This window comes from Sander vitreus, chromosome 20 (genome assembly GCF_031162955.1).
Source record: "Sander vitreus isolate 19-12246 chromosome 20, sanVit1, whole genome shotgun sequence".
NCBI classification, from domain to species: Eukaryota; Metazoa; Chordata; class Actinopteri; order Perciformes; family Percidae; genus Sander; species Sander vitreus.
This window is the reverse complement of record NC_135874.1, coordinates 19,745,538-19,766,700: the sequence shown is the minus strand read 5'-3', so window position 1 is coordinate 19,766,700 and position 21,163 is coordinate 19,745,538. Positions and strand designations below refer to the sequence as shown.

Sequence of the window (21,163 nt, the reverse complement as noted above, 5' to 3'; positions counted from 1 at the left end):
TGGGCTAGCGTACACATAGACCTGTCTGAAGGTTTTTGCACTCAGTCAATCTGTCTGATAAACCTGATAAAGCCTGACGCTGTGCTCCCTAAGCTTATCAGTGCTGTGTTGTTGGCCCACACGAAGCCAGAGGATTAATACAGCATGGATATAGATACATTCATATGCAGGGTCTTATAAAAGCCACACATTTGCATTGTATGTGTGCCTGCTTTGATGGCATAGTAAACTAACCCAGCAATAATGCTATCATTAATATCTCAAGTATTTACCAGAGGCCTTCTGTCGGACGTTGTTACGGGCTGTCTCTACACCAGGAGCTCCTGAAGTAGTGGCGGAGCGAATCCTCATGGGCTCCTGAACTCCTGGCCCACCCTGCTCCCCTTGGTTCCTCCAACTCAGTGAGAATGAACGCGCCACTGCCGCTGCTTTCTGGGAGTCCGGGATCACACCTGACATGCAGAGCACACACTTGCTGAGTACTAAGGTGTACATTTGTTATTAATAACCAGCTTTATAATTGGATTTAGCACCACCAACCTCTACTGACATGCAAGACAATTCACTGCGGCTTTCAGCAATACAGACTGCCTTAGATATAGGATAATTGTGGTTATGGTATTTTTGACCTTAAGAAAACATGTTCTTCGAATATTAACACCCCACTGCTGTAGAGGCTGTCAACATCAATGACTAATTGCCCCTAAACTAAATTTCCTTAAACTTGTATTGCATGTAGTGCGCATATTATCTGAACTAGCATGAGCTCATTTGTCAAGTACATACTCTAAGCTCCAATGTGAAGGATTTGAACATTTATGACTTTGGCGACCACCAGTGGTAGTATCAAAAAATACACTCCGGCAGTCAGCAAGGCACACTGATGGATGGAAGTTGTGTAGTTTATATGTCACAGTTTTGTGTAGCCAACAGTCAAAAACCCAAAAGGTATTAAAAAATCAAAGCCAAAAACGTGAGGCAAATCTTTACAAGTGAGATTCAGTGCAGTTATGTCAACCCACTGCATGTGAAAAATATTCATTCCCTTTTTTTCCATTAGCCACTTTCACACATATTGTTCAAAGTGTGAATGTTGCATCGTTATTCCACCTCGCGGTCTGTATAAAAGATACAAACATGGAATGTTGGAATCTGGGGCGGCCAGCGTAATGGCGGATCTTCCTTACGGCAGTATTGCGGAATCTCTGTGTAAAAGAAATTACTTTTCATGTAAAAGTGAAAGAAACCTTTAATCCACTTCAACCATCATGAAATCAAATGTAGGCCAAAATAAGGCTCAACTGTAAAGTAACCAGTATTATCTTCCAAAAAGTCAATTTCAAAAACATTTCACCCAAATTCTAGCCATCCCAATTCCCCCATTTCTCCCCCTCACCACGTCCTCTCTGCTTTTTCTCCTTCTGTTCGCTGAGTTTGTCCAGAGGCAGGTTGGCCATGTCCAGGCCATAAACCGAGCGTGCCAGCACAGCCGTCAGCGAGTCCATGATGCTGGCCCACTCTGTCACCAGCTCCTCCCAGCAGGTAAGAGAGGACAGCACTGCCAGCAGCTCGTCCCATAGCTCGCGGGAAATAAATACGCACAGGTTGGCTCGCACCCACGCCACAATGATGGTCTGAATGCAAGATGAGACAAGGAAAGATGAATTAGCATTGACAGGCAGAGTTGCAGCTCTGAATTCCAGCCACTGATAAGATGTGAAAGCAGAAATCGCACACGGATACATCTAATTTGGTTTAGTGTCTCTTTGGCTTTTTGTCAACTACCAATCCATCCAAGACACACACACCAACAGTAGTAATAGGTTCCTGAGCAACAAATCATGGTGGTTACTTATGAAGGAAGTGTACTGTAGTGTACTATAATGACAGAGCAGGTATGATGACAAATCCACACTCACTACCTTTTTTTCCCTGATATGAATAAAAAACCTTGTATATCAGTACATGTAAAACAAAGCACCTGTAGACATACCCTAAAAAGTATTGATGCTAAACTTTCAGCAAAGTTGTCTTTTCTTTGGTTTTCCAGTGGCCTCTTCATCACTGCCTCTGTGATCCTCAGCAGTACCTGCAGCATCTGCTCCCTGCAGAACACAGAGATTAATTCAAAACAGTGTCAACCAAAAACGTAAAGTGATAATAGGTGACTTTCAAGAGTGATGAAGGAATAACTGTTTCATGTGTATTATAATATCTCACTGACCATGTCTGTGTATTCATTGTGTGCTCCATGATCATGTGCCGGTAGATGCTGAGAACACCCTTGCACACCTCAACCTGGTTTTCCAGGAGTTTAGCTACATCCTGGCATGGCTCCAGCAGGAAAACATTGGATGAGTTGGTCAGGAACACCTAGACACATAGGTGAAGGAAGACCGCAAAGTGCAAGACACAGAGTGCATACAGTAAGTATTTCTGATTCTAATCACCAAATGCTGTGATCTCAGGATTACACAAAACACATTGAACGTAGAGACAGACCTGTAGTGTGGGCTGGATACCAGCCTTGATGTCCCTGTTCTGCCCCTCTGTGAGAAACCCCCGATTGATGGCGCTGCTAAACGAGTAAGTCCTCCCCCAGCTGGACGACCGTCTGTGGCCGTGACTCTCGACCGCCTGGTAGAAGAAAAGGCAGGCCAGTCAATTGGTCAGTAGACTTAAGCTAAGATATTAAGACAGATTTAATACTCATACTGCTCAAATAGAACCAACACCTGCACCTAAAATGTGTTGTTTTGCTATCTGTAATAACTATAACTATACTGTATGCACATTGTTATTAACATCCAAACTATTCATCTTCATAGGTGTGCACGTAACAGTCTTCTTTAAAAAAAAATGTCTAAGCTACACAATCCTTTTGGAGCCTTTCACTATAATTCAAATTCAAATGTATTTGTCACATAGACAATCATATACAGTACAATGTGCAGTGAAATGCTTTGTGTACCTGTTACGGCTCAATAAAAACAATACCAACAATAAAATTAAATAATAATATACAATACAATAGAGTAAGATAAAATGAGGTCGGGGTGGGTGTGTAGCAGGGGGCGGGGCTTGTCGCAGTTGTCATTGAGCAGACGGACAGCCTGAGGGAAGAAGCTCCTTCTCTTCCTCTCCGAGTCTGTTCAGGCAGTGATAACACCTCCCTGATGGCAGCAGAGAGAACAGTGAGTTGCTGGGGTGAATGGGCTCCCTGAGAATCTTTGTGGCCTTAGCCTTGCAGCGCCTGATGTAAATGTCCTGCATGTTGGGGAGAGTAGCTCTAATGATCTGTTAGCCGAGCGGACCACCGTCCTAAGGGCCAGGTAGTCTTTTTTAGTGCTACTGCCCTTTCCAGATGATGATGCAACTAAGACAGGATGCACTCTATGGTGCAGGTATAAAAGTTCCTGAGCACCCTGACGGGAAGTCTCTCCGGCGTCTGAGATGGTAGACGCTGACGAGCCTTCTTCACTAGGGAGGTGATGTGGAGCGACCATGTGAGGTCCTGTGTGATATGAACCCCAAGATGTTTAAAGCTGTCCACCCTCTCCACCTGAGCCTCACTGATCCTGAGTGGATGGTAAATCCTCTGCAGTTTCCTGCCAAAATCCACAATCAGTTCTTTAGTTTTTGTGACGTTCAGCGTGATGTTGTTTTCCTGGCATCAATTCTCAAGGTGGTTGATTTCCATCAGGCAGGCCTTCTCATCATTATGGGTGATCAGGCCAACCACAGCAGTATCGTCAGCAAACTTTACAATGATTTTGGAGTCTGACGTGGCCATGCAATCGTAGGTGTATAATGAGTAAAGCAGGGGGCTCAGTACACAGCCTCGGGGGGCTCTGGTGTTGAGGGTGAGGGGGGATGAGACATGGTGGCCCAATGGCAATACCTGGGGTCTGCTGGTCATAAAGTCAAACCCAACTGCACAGGGAGGAGTGCAGACCTAGGTGCTAGCACTTTGTGGAGCATGTAGGCTATGGCGTTGTCTGTGGATCTGTTGCGAAATGCAAGGGGTCTAGGGTGGCGGGTAAGGACGATGTGATGAAGCTTTGATCATCTTTTCAAAACACTTCATCACCACAGATGTAAGGGCTATGGGGCAGTAGTCATTTAAACAGTTAGGCTGGGCTTTCTTTGGAACAGGGACTATGATTGACTGTTTAAAGCATGTGGGAATAATAGACTGTCAGAGGGGGAGGTTGAATATTACCGTGAACACAGGTGCTAGTTGGTCAGCACAGGCTTTAAGGACATAGCTGGTAATACCGTCTGGTCCAGCTGCCTTCCTGATGTTTCCACTTCTTAATGCCCTCCTCACGTTATGCTCAGTCACGGTTAACGCCCCCTCCTCTCTGCCGAGAGGTATACTGGCTTGTCGGCTGTCAGTCTCAAAGAACGCATGAAAGTAGTTCAGTTCATCGTCTAGAGAGATGTCATGGTTCACCATAGATTTACAAGTCATTTTATAGTCCGTGATGGTCTTCAGTCCCTACCATAGGCCTCTGGAGTCAGATAATTGAAGATGCAATTCCAGTTTCTTACTGTAGCGCTGTTTTGCTTCCTTCACTGCTAAGGTGGCCTCTGATTTGTCAGTCCAGTGTGTCACTTTGCACCGGGGCTTCCTGCTTCAGCCATTGTTTATATTTTGGTATGAAAAAAATTGCAGCATGGTCAGATTTACTGAACTGACGGAGAGACTTTGCTTTGTAGCCATGCTCCAGGGTTCTCTCTCCTCAGGTGGGGCATATGATGGGCTGCCGAAGGTCCGGTCTTACTCTCTTGAGGTTAGCACTGTTAAAATCCCAGGCTACGATGACAGCTGCATCCCGATGGTTAGCCTGGTGGCTAACGAGAGCCTGGTGGAGTTCAGTCAGAGCAGTGTCAGTGTTTGCTTGTGGTGGGATATAAACGGTACTGATAACTGAGGTGAACTCCCAAGGAAGGTTCCTCAGATTGTTTCTGATGACAGCTCGTTTACCTCTAGGTCTTCTCCCTGACCTGTTGCTAGCGTGTCCATTGTTATTGTTATTGTCGGCTCTCCACACAATCTCGCTGGGCCCGGTTGGATTGGGAGTGAAACTTTCAGTGAGAGTCCCGTATATTTAAAAGTGTCCTTTTTTTCATATGTAAGTGACATAGCACAGGTGAGATTAGTAGGTTTAGTAAAAAAATAAAAAATAATAATATTATAATAATAACCAATCACAAGAATAGTATATGTATGCTATGCTAAAATGTATTTTAATTGGCTGTCTGTATCAGAGCTTTTACCTGTACGTGCATGCTGTCAGTCTCTGTGCTGAGTATCTGTTCAGAGCGGTCATCCACCTCATCTTTCTGGGTAGTTGTCTCGGGCTCTGTCATGAAGTCAGGCTTGTCCTGCAGGATCCACTTCCTGTACACTTTGATAACCTTCCTGGTTGCTGATGCTTCGCAAGACGGCAGCAGGAAGGCCTTAGGAGGGAGAGCATAGACTTTTAATTTGAACTATTAAAGTGTTATGAATGGTTTTAAAAAGGTAGCCTGGTAATGGGGGGGGATCTTTAAGTTATGTTAACAAACGGCCAGCAGAGGGCAACATAGTACATGTTATCACGGTGTCGCCACCCAGTCTGCATTCTCATGACTAAAAATGTAAACTATAAAATACCTGCAATGTAATTTATTTTTACAACATCAAATAAAGAAATACTGCTTGGTGACCGCACTGTACCTGGTGGAAGACCTCGTTGACAAAATTCACATTGTCTCTGGTGGACAGCAGGATGGCATGCACCATATCATAAACATAGCGGTGCTCCTCCTCAATGCTACACAAACTGGAATCGCTGTGCCGTCGATCTGACAGCGTGCTGCTGTTGGAGTGGCTCTTCTCAGGCTCCCCCGCTGGCCCGTTCATATCCCCATCTGATGTCTTATCCTTCTCCTTCTCCTGGCTGCTACTGCCCGCAGTGACAGTCTGGGCACAACAGAGACAGTGAAAAATGAGAGTCCCCTAGTATGCTGTACAGTTTATTAATTGGATACTAGTCTCGTTGACTAGAAATTCCTTAGTCGATTAGTTGTGTTTTATGGTCAGTTCTGTGGGGAATGAGCTACTGTATTGGTCATTGCTGTAAAATGATTCTCACCTCGATGCAATCATAAAAATATTATTATGTAAATGCCCAAAAAGTCTGAAACAATAAATAAATAAATATTATATATATATATAAAAATGATAAATATTAAATATAAAACACTGAGGGACTTTCATTCTTTCTCAAAAACATCTTATCAGTCTTTTGTGCTCAGGTGTTTTTCTGCAACAATACCTTCATAACAGCCTCCCTCTTCCAGCATGAAAAATCAACAGAATGGTACACTCATGCTCACCTGGATAAGTTTGGGGAGAACCTCGGTGCCGTTCTTGGCGCTCGGCGCCACAGCAGCACTGCTGACATACTTCTTCTCCAGGAAGAAGGTGACCAGCCAGGTGATGAAGGCCACACGGGGTGCCAGGTACTGGTCCCTGGTGCAGAAGGTGCTCTCATTGTTCCGTGTCACTGGAACATACAAGGGTTTTGGTCTGTGGTGGGGGAGGTCTAATTAAGCAATATAGTGGGATGAAGAGTGGACGATGGTGAGGGAGGGAGGGAGGGTTAAAAAGGAGAAAAGCGGGAGAGAAAGACAAAGAGATTAAACGTCAACTCCAGATGTCTGGCTGTGAAGGTGTTCAGAGTTTTTCCAGCTGAACCAAATGTGTTCACTTAATCATAAAGCCATGGGAACTGAACAAGCAGCATATTATTTATTACATTAATATTACTTTATTGCTCAAGTTATACCTTTCTGTTTTAGAATCTGTTGTTTTGGAGTCCCATATAACAACAGCACATATCATTCGCTCTTAATGTCAATCTTCCCTCAGCATTGAATTCACGCAGCACAGGGGTATACCATACATGAACATAACATGGTTAGAAAAGTAACTAGAGGTTTAACTTGGGGTTTCATAAATAAAGTAACTTAGATCTAAAGCTCCAACCTGTACAATATAAAGCTTAACGTTGCCCTCCCCCTTTTGCAACTGCACTACTCACTTACTTACTTTGCACACAGTCAAAGCTACAGTATATTCATCAATATTGTAAAATAGAGTTCCTAAAATATTGTAGCAGTGTTTCTGCATGTAATGATCTAATAACACATTGGTACACATATACAATAACAATAAACTAAATATATCTGTAATCTAAAGCTTATTGTTTCCATGTGCTACAGTTTCTTCACTCCTTTTACTTGCCCTTTTTCATTGAACTTGTCATTTTCTTTCCGTATGACCTTAAATGCTAACGACGTCAAGAATGAGAGTTTGCGGTATGAATTGAATCATTTATGGAGTACGCTAGTTTTCTGAAAAAAAGAATATAACATAAGCAGACATTACAAACTGAGATTGTATTGCCCGAATAGCAGCTCTTGAGTTTAAGTACAGTGCATGTACATCTGCAGTAATAGAATATTCACTTTGAAGAGGCTTTAGCACAAAGACACACACATATATATATATATATATATATATATATATATATATATATATATATATATACACACACACACACACACACACACACACACACATACACTGTATGTCAGCTTACCTAATAAAGGCTTGTAGAGATTGGTAAGCTTGGTGAAGGAAGGGAATATATGTGGAAGATAGTACTTCTTGAACAGGCTGAAGAGAAACCTGAAGCCTGTGTCCTGGTTTTCTTTGTTTCTCCATTCTAAGCTGGATGCCTGGCAGACAGAGCATAAAGGCAGACAAGGTCATGCTAGAGGGAGAGGAGATGGTTCCAGTATCACTCAGAAAGCGACAGTACATTTTTGCAACACAATACTTTGAAGGTTACTCTAACAAACACAAAAGGGAAACTGGTTTAGGCTAGGTACACATAAGATTAACAGACTCAAACTTTACACACTTAACAATTGATATACTGTATTTAGGGGTTCATCTTACTGTTGTACAAGACAGTACTCATGTCAACACCATGCCCATGACAACACATACACCATGTAACCAAAATATACATTGTGGTGGAATATTTTCCATATACAGGTGGTGTAGTTTTGCCTTGAATGTCTTGCAGAGGATTGTTTTGGGAGAGCCCTCCAAACAGAGTACAGTTTGGAGAGTAATTTAAACTGTTAAAAAGGATGGATACAATCATTTCAATTGTGCCAACTGCCAATAAAGCCTGTAAAAGTATTTCAAACAAAAATTAGCAAAAAAAGATAAATCAGGGACATGTAGGCCCAATATGCATCATGACTACACCTGAAACCTAAACACTGATCTGTTAGAATCATGTACAACAAAATTGTCCCTTCGTCTTATAGGCAGACATTCACTACAATATAACCTGTGCCACTACAGTTACCCCATACTGACAAGGGATTCAGTTCAAACTTGAGATCTAAGTTATGATAACCACATTGTAGCTGCTAAATAGTCTTGCAATGTGTTGTGTAGTCTTTTTTCCGAGCATAATTAGTTATTACCTGGATGACCATGTACTTGAGCAGGGTTTCGAGGATGTAACAGGTCGGGTCATCTGCAACCTTTTCTCCTACCACAGCCGGAAGCAGGGGGGTAATCTCTTCAGGCACCACCTTGGCTGCTCAGATCGACAGATACAAAGACCTGAGTTAAGTGTAGGAAAGCGAGAGTCCCCCGCACTAAAAAAGGAATCTACACAATCCAATATCAGTTTAGTATGTTTTAGATGACCCAAATGAGCACCCTCAGCACAACGTATGCTCCATCAATTTCTCAGAATCAATGTCATTATAAATTCAAACATTAGGAAACATTCAAATTCACCATCTGGTGGGTTGGAGAAGGGGTTGTAAATGATGGTGTCCAGGGTACAGGGCCCTCTGGAGGAGGGCACAGCAGGGAATCCTGGCACCAGACAGGCAAAGATAAGGAACTGCTCCTCAGCACAGTTGTCCCTTAGTGCCTGCAGCCACAGCAGGAAGAGACGGATCCCCTCACAGCGGATCTAGACAGGAGGAGGTTGGGACATAATAACAGATAGACAAAAGATTAGTGTTGTAGTGCATCATGTGGCTGAAATATGGTGATTTGTCATATCTTGTGGCAATGAAAACAGCAATAACCTTGAATGAATTTCCAGTGTGTAGAAGCTTTTTCAGAATAGAACCTGGAAGAAAGAAAAAAATCCAAATATTCAACAGAAATCTGCTACACTGAGACACAACAAGCAGTGACAACACACGGCACAAAGCTGACAGGGAGGGGCCCGCTTGTCATCTCCACTGAGTCAAATTGACCTTGATGGCTGGTCCTGACAAACTAGTGGGGAGAGTGGCAAATTTTCCTGATGAAAATTAACATCAGTTGGCAGCGACACACATTTATGAAGGCAATCTGGGTCTGCTGTAATCAAATGAGACATTGCTCTGATTGCTAAATACATTGGGCAGAGAGGGCTGTGTGTGTGTGTGTATGTTAGGACATACTCATGCAGCCTGCAGACAGCACTGTTCTTATGAGGTCCCTGTGAGCTGTGAAAATATTTCGACTAGTTCTTATAGGGATTTTAACTTTAGGAGTACGGATAAAATTGTGATGATGTTAGGGCAACAATTAAGATAATCCAGAGGTGTGTTTAAAGCTAGGGTAGGCAGTTTCTTTGCCGTGGTTGGGCAAAAATTAGATAATTTTTCAGCCTATGGTAATTAAAGTGGTCTGAGAGAAAACTAGATTTCTGCATCTCCTCCTTGACTCGGTTTTCAGGCTTTAGAAAATCTAGCCTGTGGCGGGAGACTTTGGCCAATCACAGATCACTTCAGAGAGAGAGCATTCTTATTGGCTGTTCTGCAAATGTGCGTGCACGTTCCTTCTGTGAAAGTTCGGTTTACCGTAGCCAAAGGTTCAAGGCTGTAGCTAATACAAAGCTAAACTAATAGATAAGATACTTTATTGTCATCCATCTATATACGTGGAACGAGTTGTGCAATAATGTAGCCCAGTTTAATGTCCTGTGAAAACAGTCGGTAAAGACTGGTCTGCTGGGGTTAGCCTTAAGCCTAGCAAAAATACAGGCTTGTTTGCCATGTTTACGTTTCCTGTCACACAGCCACCTGCATGTCCTTGTTCGGACGGCAGCGTTAGTCTGCTACAAGGACCAGAGGACGGCACCGCTTACTGCTGCCTTCTTACCTTGAATGTTCAGCAGGGGTCCCACAAGGCTCTATTTTGGGACCAGTATTGTTCTCTGTATATATAAATGATTTGCCAAATGTTTGTCAAAAAGTCAATTTTCAAATGTATGCTGATGATGCGGTTATTTTTACACCTGCTAAAAGCACACAGGAAGCATCATCCATATACAGCATTGGCTGCTTAAATCCTGCCTATTATTGAACAAAAAGAAAATTGTTGCTATGACTTTCACATAAAAAAAACAACATAAAACTGGAGCGGTCCAATGTGCTCCTGGTTGGGAGTGGAACTTGACATTGTAGAGGAGTTCAAGTACCTCGGTGTCACACTGGACCCAACACTTTCATTTAAAAAAACACATCAAACTTACAGCGAATAGAATTAAATTTACAAAATTTTAAACAAATCAGACCATCAATGACAACTACTTCTGCTAAAATGTTCCTACATTCAATGATATTTTCACATAGAGATTACTGCATCACAACCTGGTCACTCACTGGAAATACAATTTTAAAACCAATAGAAATGTTATTCAAAAAATCTATAAAAATACTTGATCAAAAACCTTTGTCATTCCATCAGTGTAATATTTTGGGAAAATACAACATGCTCAACTTATTCATTTTAAAAATAGCTGTTTAATTTATAAAGTTTTTCATGGACTGGCCCCACCTTCACTTTCTACATACATTAAACCAAGGTCTGACAGAGGTTGTTGTACCAGAGCTTCATTTAGAGGAGATATAGAGATCCCGCATAGAAAAACTACCTTTGGACAAACTGTTCTATCAGAGGAGGTCATTTTTGGAACAGCATCCCAACAAACATTAGAGAATGTCCAACTTACTGCACATTTAAAAAGCACCTTAAACAACTTCTTAAAAGTTCCCAGTTATGTCATCATTTTGACTAATTTTATTGATGTAATGTAATCTGCCTGGATGTGAGCTAATGTTTTTCTTGCTTGATATTGTATATTGTCATATTCTTTTGTGTTATATTATTTTGTATGTTGTTGTCTTCCTGCCTCGGGACTACAGGTGAAAATTAGCATTTATGCTATAACCTGGCTCATTTACAGTCTGTACACAAATGTTAGATTGTTCATTAATGTGCACTGTCCCGAATAAATAACTAAAAAAAAATAAAAATAAAAAAACTATGACGTGAAGCCGCCAGTGTGAGAGAAAAAGGAAATTCTGCAGACATGACCATAGTTTACCCTTCTGCTAACCGTAGCTCACGGCTGCGGCTAATTGAAGTTCATGTTTCTGTAGCTAGCTGGAGCCTCGAATTACAGTATGTCATCTCAAACAGCTTTACAAAGAAAACGGGATGGACATTCTCATAGAACTGCCGCTATATAATGGCATCATGATAAAATAAATGACTAGTACTTCGTACAGGTTACTGTATGAAGCCAGTGTATATGCCTGTGCTCATCTGATGGGAGGGACAGAAAGGGAAGAAGGAGAGCTGCAGGAGAAGGTCTCACTCTATTTCAAATTCCGGCATTTTCTTTCAACACACTGCAGCCTTAAAAGTCTTGATCAAGAATGTCCTTAACTGAGTGATTTGACACAGACATATTTAAGTGGCAGCCATGGAGAAGTGGCTGAGGTATTTCAAAAGTATAGCAAAGCTAATGTGTTTGCATGTGAGTGTGCGAGTTTATAAGTGTGTTTGACTGGTGCTTTTAATGTTCTCCATTCATCAGGTTCGATCAATAACTTGTCTCTGTTGGGCACACGCATACCTTTTCCTTTCAAAAAGTTTTAGGCTCAGGACAGAAGGAATTAGAAGTAAGCAGGCAGAGGATGGTAAAAAGGAGTGAGGATTTTCTTCAGCTTCTAATGGCCCATATTGTATATAAATGTCTGTGACCTTGCAATTCTCAGCTAAAAAGGACGAAACCACTACAAGTCATTAATGTCATTCCTGACCTACTGTTAAGGCAAATCTCAGGAGCAGCACAACTCATTTCACATACGTGAAGGTTTGGAAGACTTTGATGAATTACACAGGAGCCAAATGAACACTCAATTGGGAAGAATTTAGGATCACACAGTAGAGTGTGTGTGCCATCCCAACTTCTGAAGTTCCTGTCTTACTGAAGGTGTATTTGAGATTATGCTGGAGGCGTTAAGTTTAGCTGAACCTTTAAGATAATCAAAGATATTGCGGGTGCCCAAATGTCTCAGCACAGACAAAAATGTGTTCATGTGTTTACTTTCGTTATAGCCTTGGCAGGGTGAGCAGCACTGTCCTATCATACATCTCCTACGTCTCCCGTCATCTATGGAGGCACAAAGTTCAACAACTCTTGTGCTTGGAAAGGTTATGAGGTTTTGTTGTACACTGACCTGAGACCTGGGGTACTATTGTCTAAACTTACATAGCATAGAGTATAGCATTAGAGTTCATAAGCTGGAAATTCCACCACACCTACCACAAAAAATTTGTCCCAGGGCACTGAAATGCTTTCAGCAAATGCGACTGGACGTAGAGTGTGATAAAAACAAAATGATGTGAAAGAAAAAGTTAAACTCAATTAAAATGCAGGTATGGGGAGAAGCTATCCCAGCCACCACCACATATTCTTCAAAGCAGAAGTACATCGTGAAAGCACAGCATCTTGACCAGTGACACATGAACTGGTAAAGGAAATTCTATGCAGAGTCAAGAAAAAGCCAAGAGGCAGCCTTAAGCCTGTGATAATGTGTTGTCCAATGACAACATGGTGAATTTGCCTGGGGCATCCAGCCCCAGATGAGTCTTTATATTTGGAATTACAAGCCTGAGGGTAAGGCCAATCTACAACAGTGATCTAGACCCTAGACTGTTTAGCTGCCAAACAAAACAAATCGCTTCTTGCAATGGTTTTCCTATTTTTGTGTGGCACTGAAATCATGGCAGCATAATTCAATTACTTATTTGCATTTCAAATGAAGTGCTCATTTGCATTTCCCATTTACATCCCCTTCTAAGACTAATTCTTTTCTCGTCTTTATGAAAGGCTGAGGCATGGTTGTAGTGATGATCTTTTGTCTTAAAGTGTATCTTAGAAGTTACATAAGTATAAGGAGGAAAGACACATGTACAGTATACAACTACCTGTCAGGTGTAACAGAGAGACAAAATTAGAAATAAGTATTTCATATGGTGAAAAAAAGCCAGTAATACATACCTATACTGTGAAACTGCCATCGGTTGTAGATTTTCTCAGGCAGGTGTTGTAGAATTTTCTGATGAAAAATTAGAAAAAGTTATGATTAGGTTTAGCAAGTGATTAGTTATTGGAGTCCATGATAGCATAATGGCTGCAGTTGGGCCTTTTTCATTCACCATTCACTTCCTACGTAAGGAACTATACTGAGCAGCTCCAGGCTTTTTCTGAAGAAAATATTTTCTTTTAAAGCTGAAACGATTAGTTCATTAATTAATTAGTCAATATACAGAAAATGAATTCATTTTATGCAAAAATGGCAAACTTCCAATATTATTACGCTCTTAAATGTAAATATTTTCTTGGTCTTATGTGATAGTAAATTGAATAACTTTGGGTTTTGGACTGTTGGTTGGACAAAGCAAGACATTTGAGGACGTGACCTTGGGCTTTGGGAAATTGTGATGGACATATCCATAAAGCAGGCAGGATAGATTGTGGTTGAGCTCTCTCACCCCAGACAGAAACTCTTTGAACCCCTCCCCTCTGGCAGGAGGCTGCGGTCCATCAGGACCAAAATCTCTTCCGCTCTGCAGTCAGCCTCATTAACAGGACCTGGGGCCCATTTCAGGAAGGAGGTTTAACAAACTCTAAGTAAAGTCTAACCCTGAACTCTGAGTTGATTTACCCTGAGATGAGAAACTCTGAGTTTTCGGTTCCAGAACAGCTGATTTGAGTTGGTTCAATCAACTCAGAGTAGGTTCACTCAGAGTTAAGCGTGTGCACCACCACTATAAAAAGGCAGCATGAATGGAGCAATGATACTACGATTCACCATGGTAACAACCACAAACAAACTGGTCGGCGGAAATACTCATGCGCACATACATTGAGTTTGAACATATATTTCGTTAAAGTAACACAGCGGCTGCTGCAAAAGAGAGAGAAGTTCCAATAGTGTATTCATTTCATATTTAAATCATAGTATAATATTACTGGTGAAATGGTATTGAACCTATAATCTATATCATTTAGGTGCAATCCTGCGGGCGACAAAGTCCTAGGCATACTAACCCATTCTGCACCTGCAGCACCATCATTAACATAATTATAATTCATAATCTTTTATTTCAAAGGGTTTACATCATTCACCTGCAATACTGTGGAACTCCTTTTTAATTACTGGTTTGTATCCAGGGAACACTAGAAAAACGTTTAAAAAAACGTTTCAGAGCGAGTCACACTCTTCTGACGGCGCTTTGCTACAGTGGCTTTACTAATATGCTCGGCATCACCAATGTTGTAAAGAATGTTTGGAAAAAACGTAATGTGACACAAAGAATCTGCTGGGATGTAGAGCATGTCCACGATGGGTGACGTTAGTGATATGAGGTCGGATAAGGTTATGTAGGCTACATAACTGATAGACTGGGAAGAAAAACGATACCGCTCAATTAGGTAGGCTAGTATCTGGAAATAAAAAAATTAGGGCTGTCAAACGATTACATTTTCTTAATCGCGATTAATCGTTGAATTTCTATAGTTAATCGCATGTTTTATCACATGATTAAAATTCTATTATTTTGCATTTCAGAACAGTTTTTAAGTACATATTAACAATGGAAAGCCATTCTTACTAGTGTATCTTGATTGGGAATCAAATGAATGCAAAGAAAGTTACTTTATGAACTTGATTTTAAGATTTGTATTTGTTTATTATATATTTAATCTAGTCACACATTTGAACAAACAACTTTGAATGCACCACGAGGATGTAAATTACCAGTTTCATTGAACGCACCATCTGTGTTTTTCCGACAACAGCAACTGCAGATTGTTACATCCCGGTGTCGGAATCCTCTACAGTGAAATACAGACACACTGTACACCGTTTAGCGTTAGCTGTCAGTATTGTAACCGTATTTAATCCAGCTACTAGCTAGCGGTAGGCTAACGTTAGCAAAATAGTAGCCTGTTAGGCACGATGCAAAGCCGAGTGAAGTGAAAATAAATTAATAAATGGCGGCATGCGATTAATCCGATTAAAATAAATTAACGCATTATGCTCGGCCCTTAATCGAATCGCGATTAACGCGTTAATGCTGACAGCCCTAAAAAAAAATGCATCTATAGTCGGGGCCTCAATATCGTCTCCCGACATATGTTTAACTACAATATGAAATGCCATGTTTTGAGAAAAAAAAAAGTTTTATAGTCTGCCTAACACAGTTAATAAACCAACACTTTTTTTTATTCATGCAGATAACAAATCACATGATATAGGCCTCGCCTATTTCGGCTGAAAACCGTTTTCGCAATATCTAAAACCAACTTTTTCGAACTCGTCCTAGGCCGTGTGACTTATCTGCACGAAACCTGGTACATAGCATATCCAGATGGCCTTGACCAAAAGTTACTCAAAGAATTTTGCTACGTTAAAGTATTTAACGCATTTGACGACCAAATAAATTTTCCTAGCTAGCTACGACACACATATCATATCATAACTCAGCCAAAATAAATGTTATCAGCAAAGATCTTGAGATAATTGTTCAACATCCCAATACGATGCTCTGTACCAAATTTGGCCACGATCGGTCTTTGGAGGGCGCTATAAGCAACATTTATTTGTTTTGGCCAATAACTCAATGCATTTAAATGGGAAATTTGCAATTGCAATATCTCTGCCACAGTAAATGCAATCAACACGAAACTTTGGCGAAGATCGGCCATTAGGGGGCACTATAATCAACGTAGACCAGTTTTGGCCCTTTTACTCAATCGATGTTAATGGAATATTTAGTACCACAGACCTTGCAGCTCACACTTCTCAATATTTACTGAGGTTTGCCTCCTACCGTTACGTTTTGGTTTTTGCTTTTGCATGCTCCCCTGGTTTTTTTACAACAAACAATCTTCTTAACCCACCTGTCAAAGTTTCTACAACCTTTACAGTGGACATATGCAACTCTTTTCTCTCACGTTTGCAATCCAAAATCAACACCATTCATAGGCACCGATACCGTGCAATTAAACACTGCAGTTGGTGCTAAGTGGAGCGTTTATTCACCATTTACAACAACCTGACCACCTCCCCTGCTCCTTCAACCACCACACCTGCCTCCCCTTCCTCCACCCTCTCAGCCACTCTCTCGTTTCTCTCTGCTGTCCCCTGTGGTCAGGGGGATTAAGAAGTTTGTTTATTGTAGAGCATTCTTAAAGGTAGTCTGTATATGCATGGAGATGAACTGATAACCACTACATTTGCAATGGCAGAGTACCGCAGACCTTGTGGATCAAACCTCTCGATATTCCACAATGTTCGCCCCCCCCCCCCCCGTAATGCTTTAGGTCCCGCATTGGCGCAGCTCCCCGGGTCATTGGGGGCGACTGGCGCAGTTCCCCGGGGCGTCGGGGGCGACTGGCATCGGAGGCTTGGGCCCCGTCATAACTGCTTGCAGTTCTAGTTCACTATTTGCTGTTATAGACCAAACAATGAATCAATTAATCAAGAAAATAATCTGTAAATGGAAACAATCGCTAGTTGCAGCCCTATTTTCTTTATTTGATCCTAAAATAGAAGAGGGAGGAAATAACAAGTAAGTGGCACTGTTTTGACAAAGCAGAATACACTTATGGAATGCAGTGTCCTTGCCCTTTCCCTCCACTTGGCCTAGCATGTCTGCAGATCCCTGTGACACAGGGCGGCACTGAGAAATGTCATCACTTCGCCAACAACCGCTTTACAACTCAATTAGAGCGCCCTAACCTTTCAGCAGCCTATCATTATTCTTGAATGCTGCGGCAGGTTAACTGGGTCCCTCAGGAGAGGGGAAATAAAGGGGTGTGTGTGTGTGTGTGTGTGTGTGTGTGTGTGTGTGTGTGTGTGTGTGTGTGAGAGCGTGCACATGTGGCTAGTTAATAGGCGGTGCACTGTGTGAGCAACCGATGCCCCCAATGGCTCACTTCTTATCAAATCCTAATCACTGACCCAATAAGACTTCATGATTGCAATGGAGAGGTCAAGACTATCCTTTACTGCGTTACGTATGCAACTCTGACCCACTCAACCAGACAACCAACTCTGGCCGGCATGATAAAAAGCTCATCTGCCCTGGAGAGTGAGAAACACAGGCAAGCGAGGGATACAGAGCATGACAAAAAATGTGCAGGAAAGAGCTTCAAAGATTAAGTCCTCTCCAGCCACAGATGCAAAGTGCTGCGGCAGCGTCTGAGACAAAAGACAAAAAGAAAGATGACAGCGCATGAGCGAAAGCTTTAGAGACTATAGAGCATCATTGTATGGCATGGGAGACAAATGAAAAAGCTTTTATCAAGGATTTTTTTTACTTATTCAAATTTTTTAACTAACGAAACTGAAGTGAATAACTTTGCAAACATTCGGTTGCTTATAAAATAAAGTTCAAATTCTATTCCTAAAAATGTATTTCACATGCCATTTTTACATAATAAAATGTAAGCATTAGTTTGCTTGTTTCTATTGTTTTGTTGTAAACCACAATAGAATTGCTCTGAAAGACGGCATACGATAAAAAAAATGTTGCCCTGTGCTACATTACATTATGCTGAGAGCTGTGGTGGTCCAGAAGTCATCTCATGTTATGAGTGTCTCAGTTTGTCAACAACATCCTACTTCCTTTGTCATCCTCCATCTTTAACTTTCCCTTCTTGTCCTCTGAGACTAAATCCCTCTCATTATCAGTGACAGCGGAGATGTTGAAAGACATACATCACTTAAAGGGGGCACTGGATGATTATCTCTGCTGTTCAATTTCTCACTGATCCACAGACGTGATGGTGTGCGTGTGCAGGCGTGTGGCTGCACCTTGCTATTGATCCCGCATGGGATTACCACATCTCTGCACAGGCTTCGTACTAGCCTCTTTTACTCTGTCTCCTTGGAGCAGCAGTTACGTTATGCTAGGTGGTAACACAGCAGGGTAGCCTGCTTAAGCCTCCCCCGTGTGTGTGTGTGTGTGTGTGTAAGCAGACACAATAACATCTTCTGTCTTACTTAGAACTGGGATAGGAGAGTGGGAATGAGATGGAGAAGCTAGCTCAGAAAGACTCCCTGCGGAGCTGGAACGGTGGCCGCAACAATGAGGAATTTACTGGCTGATATGAGGCGAATGGAGAGTCTGCCAGACTGAAGGTTGGTGGAGTTACTCTAATCTGCAGCCATACTCCAGCATAAAGATGGGGGCATTACTGTGGTACAACTACAGCCTTAACACATTTACATGATCCGAACTTAGGTTTCCAGACGCAGGGCCTCAACATGACACAGAATACACTTCTCCAAGAGGTGGTCTACAAGGGCTTTCTGATAGCATAAATAGACGTGCAGTACTCCGAAGAGAAATATAGTCATTTACATATTGTTTAGGGTTTTGATACAACTCAGAGATGATTATACAATCTAAAGACAATGAAATCTCCTGAGACATACAAAGCACTAACCTACTAACATACAGCAAACCCATTAACACATGCAGATGTAGATGTAAGATGTACATGCAGTGATCAGAAAATAACCAATGTGTCAATCACATAAAAGAACTTGGGAAAACTAAGATTGTAAAACACAGCACTAATAATTTGAAATTCTATTGTATATAAGTATTATATTTGCATTACAGCATACAACAACATATTTTGGCCTACAAAGAAAATGAGAGCTTGATTTAAAAAAATAAAAAAAATAAATCACTTAAAAAAAAAACATCAGTTACACACCTGCTTTGTTTAAAATGCTTTGCAGCGTAAGTCCAAACACTGTAGACAAACCAGGCTGCTTATTTACATGCTAACCAAATTTCTGAGCTTGACCCTCATTATTTATTTGTAAGGACTTTACTTTTTTTAAGTTTTATTTTAGAATAGTTTACCAAAAAGACACTGAACTATGACCAAATTACTAAGATGTTTTCATTCTCCTCTGCAGCCAGTGGGTGGCAGCAGCAGAGTGCAATCAAACTCCTCCTTAGCTCAGCCAGGAGGTTTTCCTCTTTGCTGTGTAAAAGCCCAGCTGCAGCAGGCTTCATCCAGGACCATTGTTTTAAAAAACAAACAAAAAAAACAAAAAAAAACAACAACATGATTAGACACAAACAAAGCCATACATTTATTTAAAAAAAATGCCCTTGCATGCGACAAAAATGGTTATTAAATGTGCGGCAGAACTTTAAATCAGTTCATGTTTGAAGGGTAAACCTAAGCACAGGTTAAAGCGTAGCCTCACACATCATGATTCATTTACTCAGCCTGCTCCAAGTGCAGACCCGAGAAACACTTAGTATATTAGCATTTATGCATTAACCAATAACCCCCTGCTGGTGAAATGCCAGTCACAACTAGGAATGTATAAAGAGGAAATGGGAAGGAAAACAAATCACTTAGCTAAATAGCCCTGGGTTCATTTATTTTTAAGAAATATGTTAATCAACATGTAGAGGAGAGTTTCAGTGAGTCTAGCTAAGATGTGCATCAAGAGGAATATGATGCCATTACACCAGAAGACGGTTGATGGGAGTTCATGACACAGAGTGACACTGTATTTTAATAACCTACTTACTAATTAAATGGGGCATCTGGTGTGGCATTTAAATAAACACGATAACAATCAATCATCTGTTTGCGAAGAGCTGTTTGCAATGAGCTAGGACAATACAGGAAATGGCAATATTGTGGTTTAGGCTGTCATTATTCCATTTTCTGTATTCCTCTTCTTACTTTGTATGCTGGTTCTGTTTTATGAAGATAGTTGTGCGGTCAGATTTCGATCTCAAGAGACCATCTTGGTTAAATAAAGGTTAATCAGACAAAAGCCTAGGATTTTCTGCAGTTGTCTTTTAGAAAACAGCTTTTGCAGTACCCCTGAGCTGAATTAAATTCAGTTATCCATCAAAAAAAGGTTAACTTGCTATAATAAATCAGAAATACCCATATAAGGCAACTCATCACTTTTACAGAGGATGACAAGGGGAATTCAGAATGCTGAGTTAGGTCCGGATGACAGACGGCAGGTCATGGTGAGGTCATATCCTGGATAGAAAATGGATATGAATTGACTTCCCTCTGAGTTTTGTTGGTCCCACAGCTGTCCCTTAACCTGTCCCATAACCTCAGTGGCACCAGGGTCAAATTGCTTTTAGACAGTGAGAGGTCATTTACAGTCATACAGCAGCGTAAACAAACTGGAGTCCCTCAAACCCAGAGAAGCTCAAGCTGGTCTTGTGACAGCAAAAACTAATACAGGAAGTGGTCTCAACTGGTCTCCTGAAATTACATGTAACAGCACTTGCCGCGTAATTAGTGTCCATCTGAAACAGCTTTTCAGTATCTCTCTCACTACATACATTTGCTTGCACTTTATCAGTACAGCAGCAAGAGGCGACATAAGAGGTGATTAAAAAGACTGCATTTTGACCCCAATAAGATATCATATAGATGGCTGGCAAAGGGAGACGGACATTATCCAACTGACAAGGGCGTTGTCTCACACACCGGCCTAGTATCGATACTCTAAAACTTACAAAACACAATGAACACCAAGCTCAAGCTCTGACAACCTGACAAGTTCTCAATTGGATTGAGGTCTGAACTCAGACTTTGCCATTTCAGGTTCATGTCCTGTTGCTCTTGGTGGTCTTCTCTTACTAAGGCCCATCCCTCACTGACACTCCTTGACATGACTGACCTTATCATAATGTAAGGGACCTTGA

At 41.3% G+C, this 21,163-nt stretch overlaps 1 protein-coding gene across 6 annotated transcripts in view; it reads right to left on the bottom strand.

Moving 5' to 3' along the window:
• The window catches only part of ralgapa2 (Ral GTPase activating protein catalytic subunit alpha 2), a 107,242-nt gene that overhangs the window by 64,675 nt on the left and 21,404 nt on the right, over positions 1 to 21,163 (bottom strand). For 5 of the 6 annotated variants that reach the window (XR_013503631.1, XM_078277149.1, XM_078277151.1 and 2 more), the window contains exons 4-16: positions 13,440 to 13,497; positions 9,181 to 9,224; positions 8,882 to 9,062; positions 8,560 to 8,675; positions 7,656 to 7,794; positions 6,388 to 6,596; positions 5,726 to 5,971; positions 5,284 to 5,466; positions 2,503 to 2,637; positions 2,225 to 2,373; positions 1,994 to 2,105; positions 1,397 to 1,634; positions 273 to 452 (exon numbers count right to left, since the gene is read on the bottom strand). Coding sequence is in view for 5 of the 6 variants with exons in the window: in XM_078277149.1 (XP_078133275.1) it covers positions 273 to 452; positions 1,397 to 1,634; positions 1,994 to 2,105; positions 2,225 to 2,373; positions 2,503 to 2,637; positions 5,284 to 5,466; positions 5,726 to 5,971; positions 6,388 to 6,596; positions 7,656 to 7,794; positions 8,560 to 8,675; positions 8,882 to 9,062; positions 9,181 to 9,224; positions 13,440 to 13,497 (1,990 nt within the window). In the remaining variant the exon portion in view is untranslated. The remainder of the gene's footprint in view (positions 1 to 272; positions 453 to 1,396; positions 1,635 to 1,993; positions 2,106 to 2,224; positions 2,374 to 2,502; positions 2,638 to 5,283; positions 5,467 to 5,725; positions 5,972 to 6,387; positions 6,597 to 7,655; positions 7,795 to 8,559; positions 8,676 to 8,881; positions 9,063 to 9,180; positions 9,225 to 13,439; positions 13,498 to 21,163) is intronic. The other variant, XM_078277148.1, reaches the window with a different exon arrangement.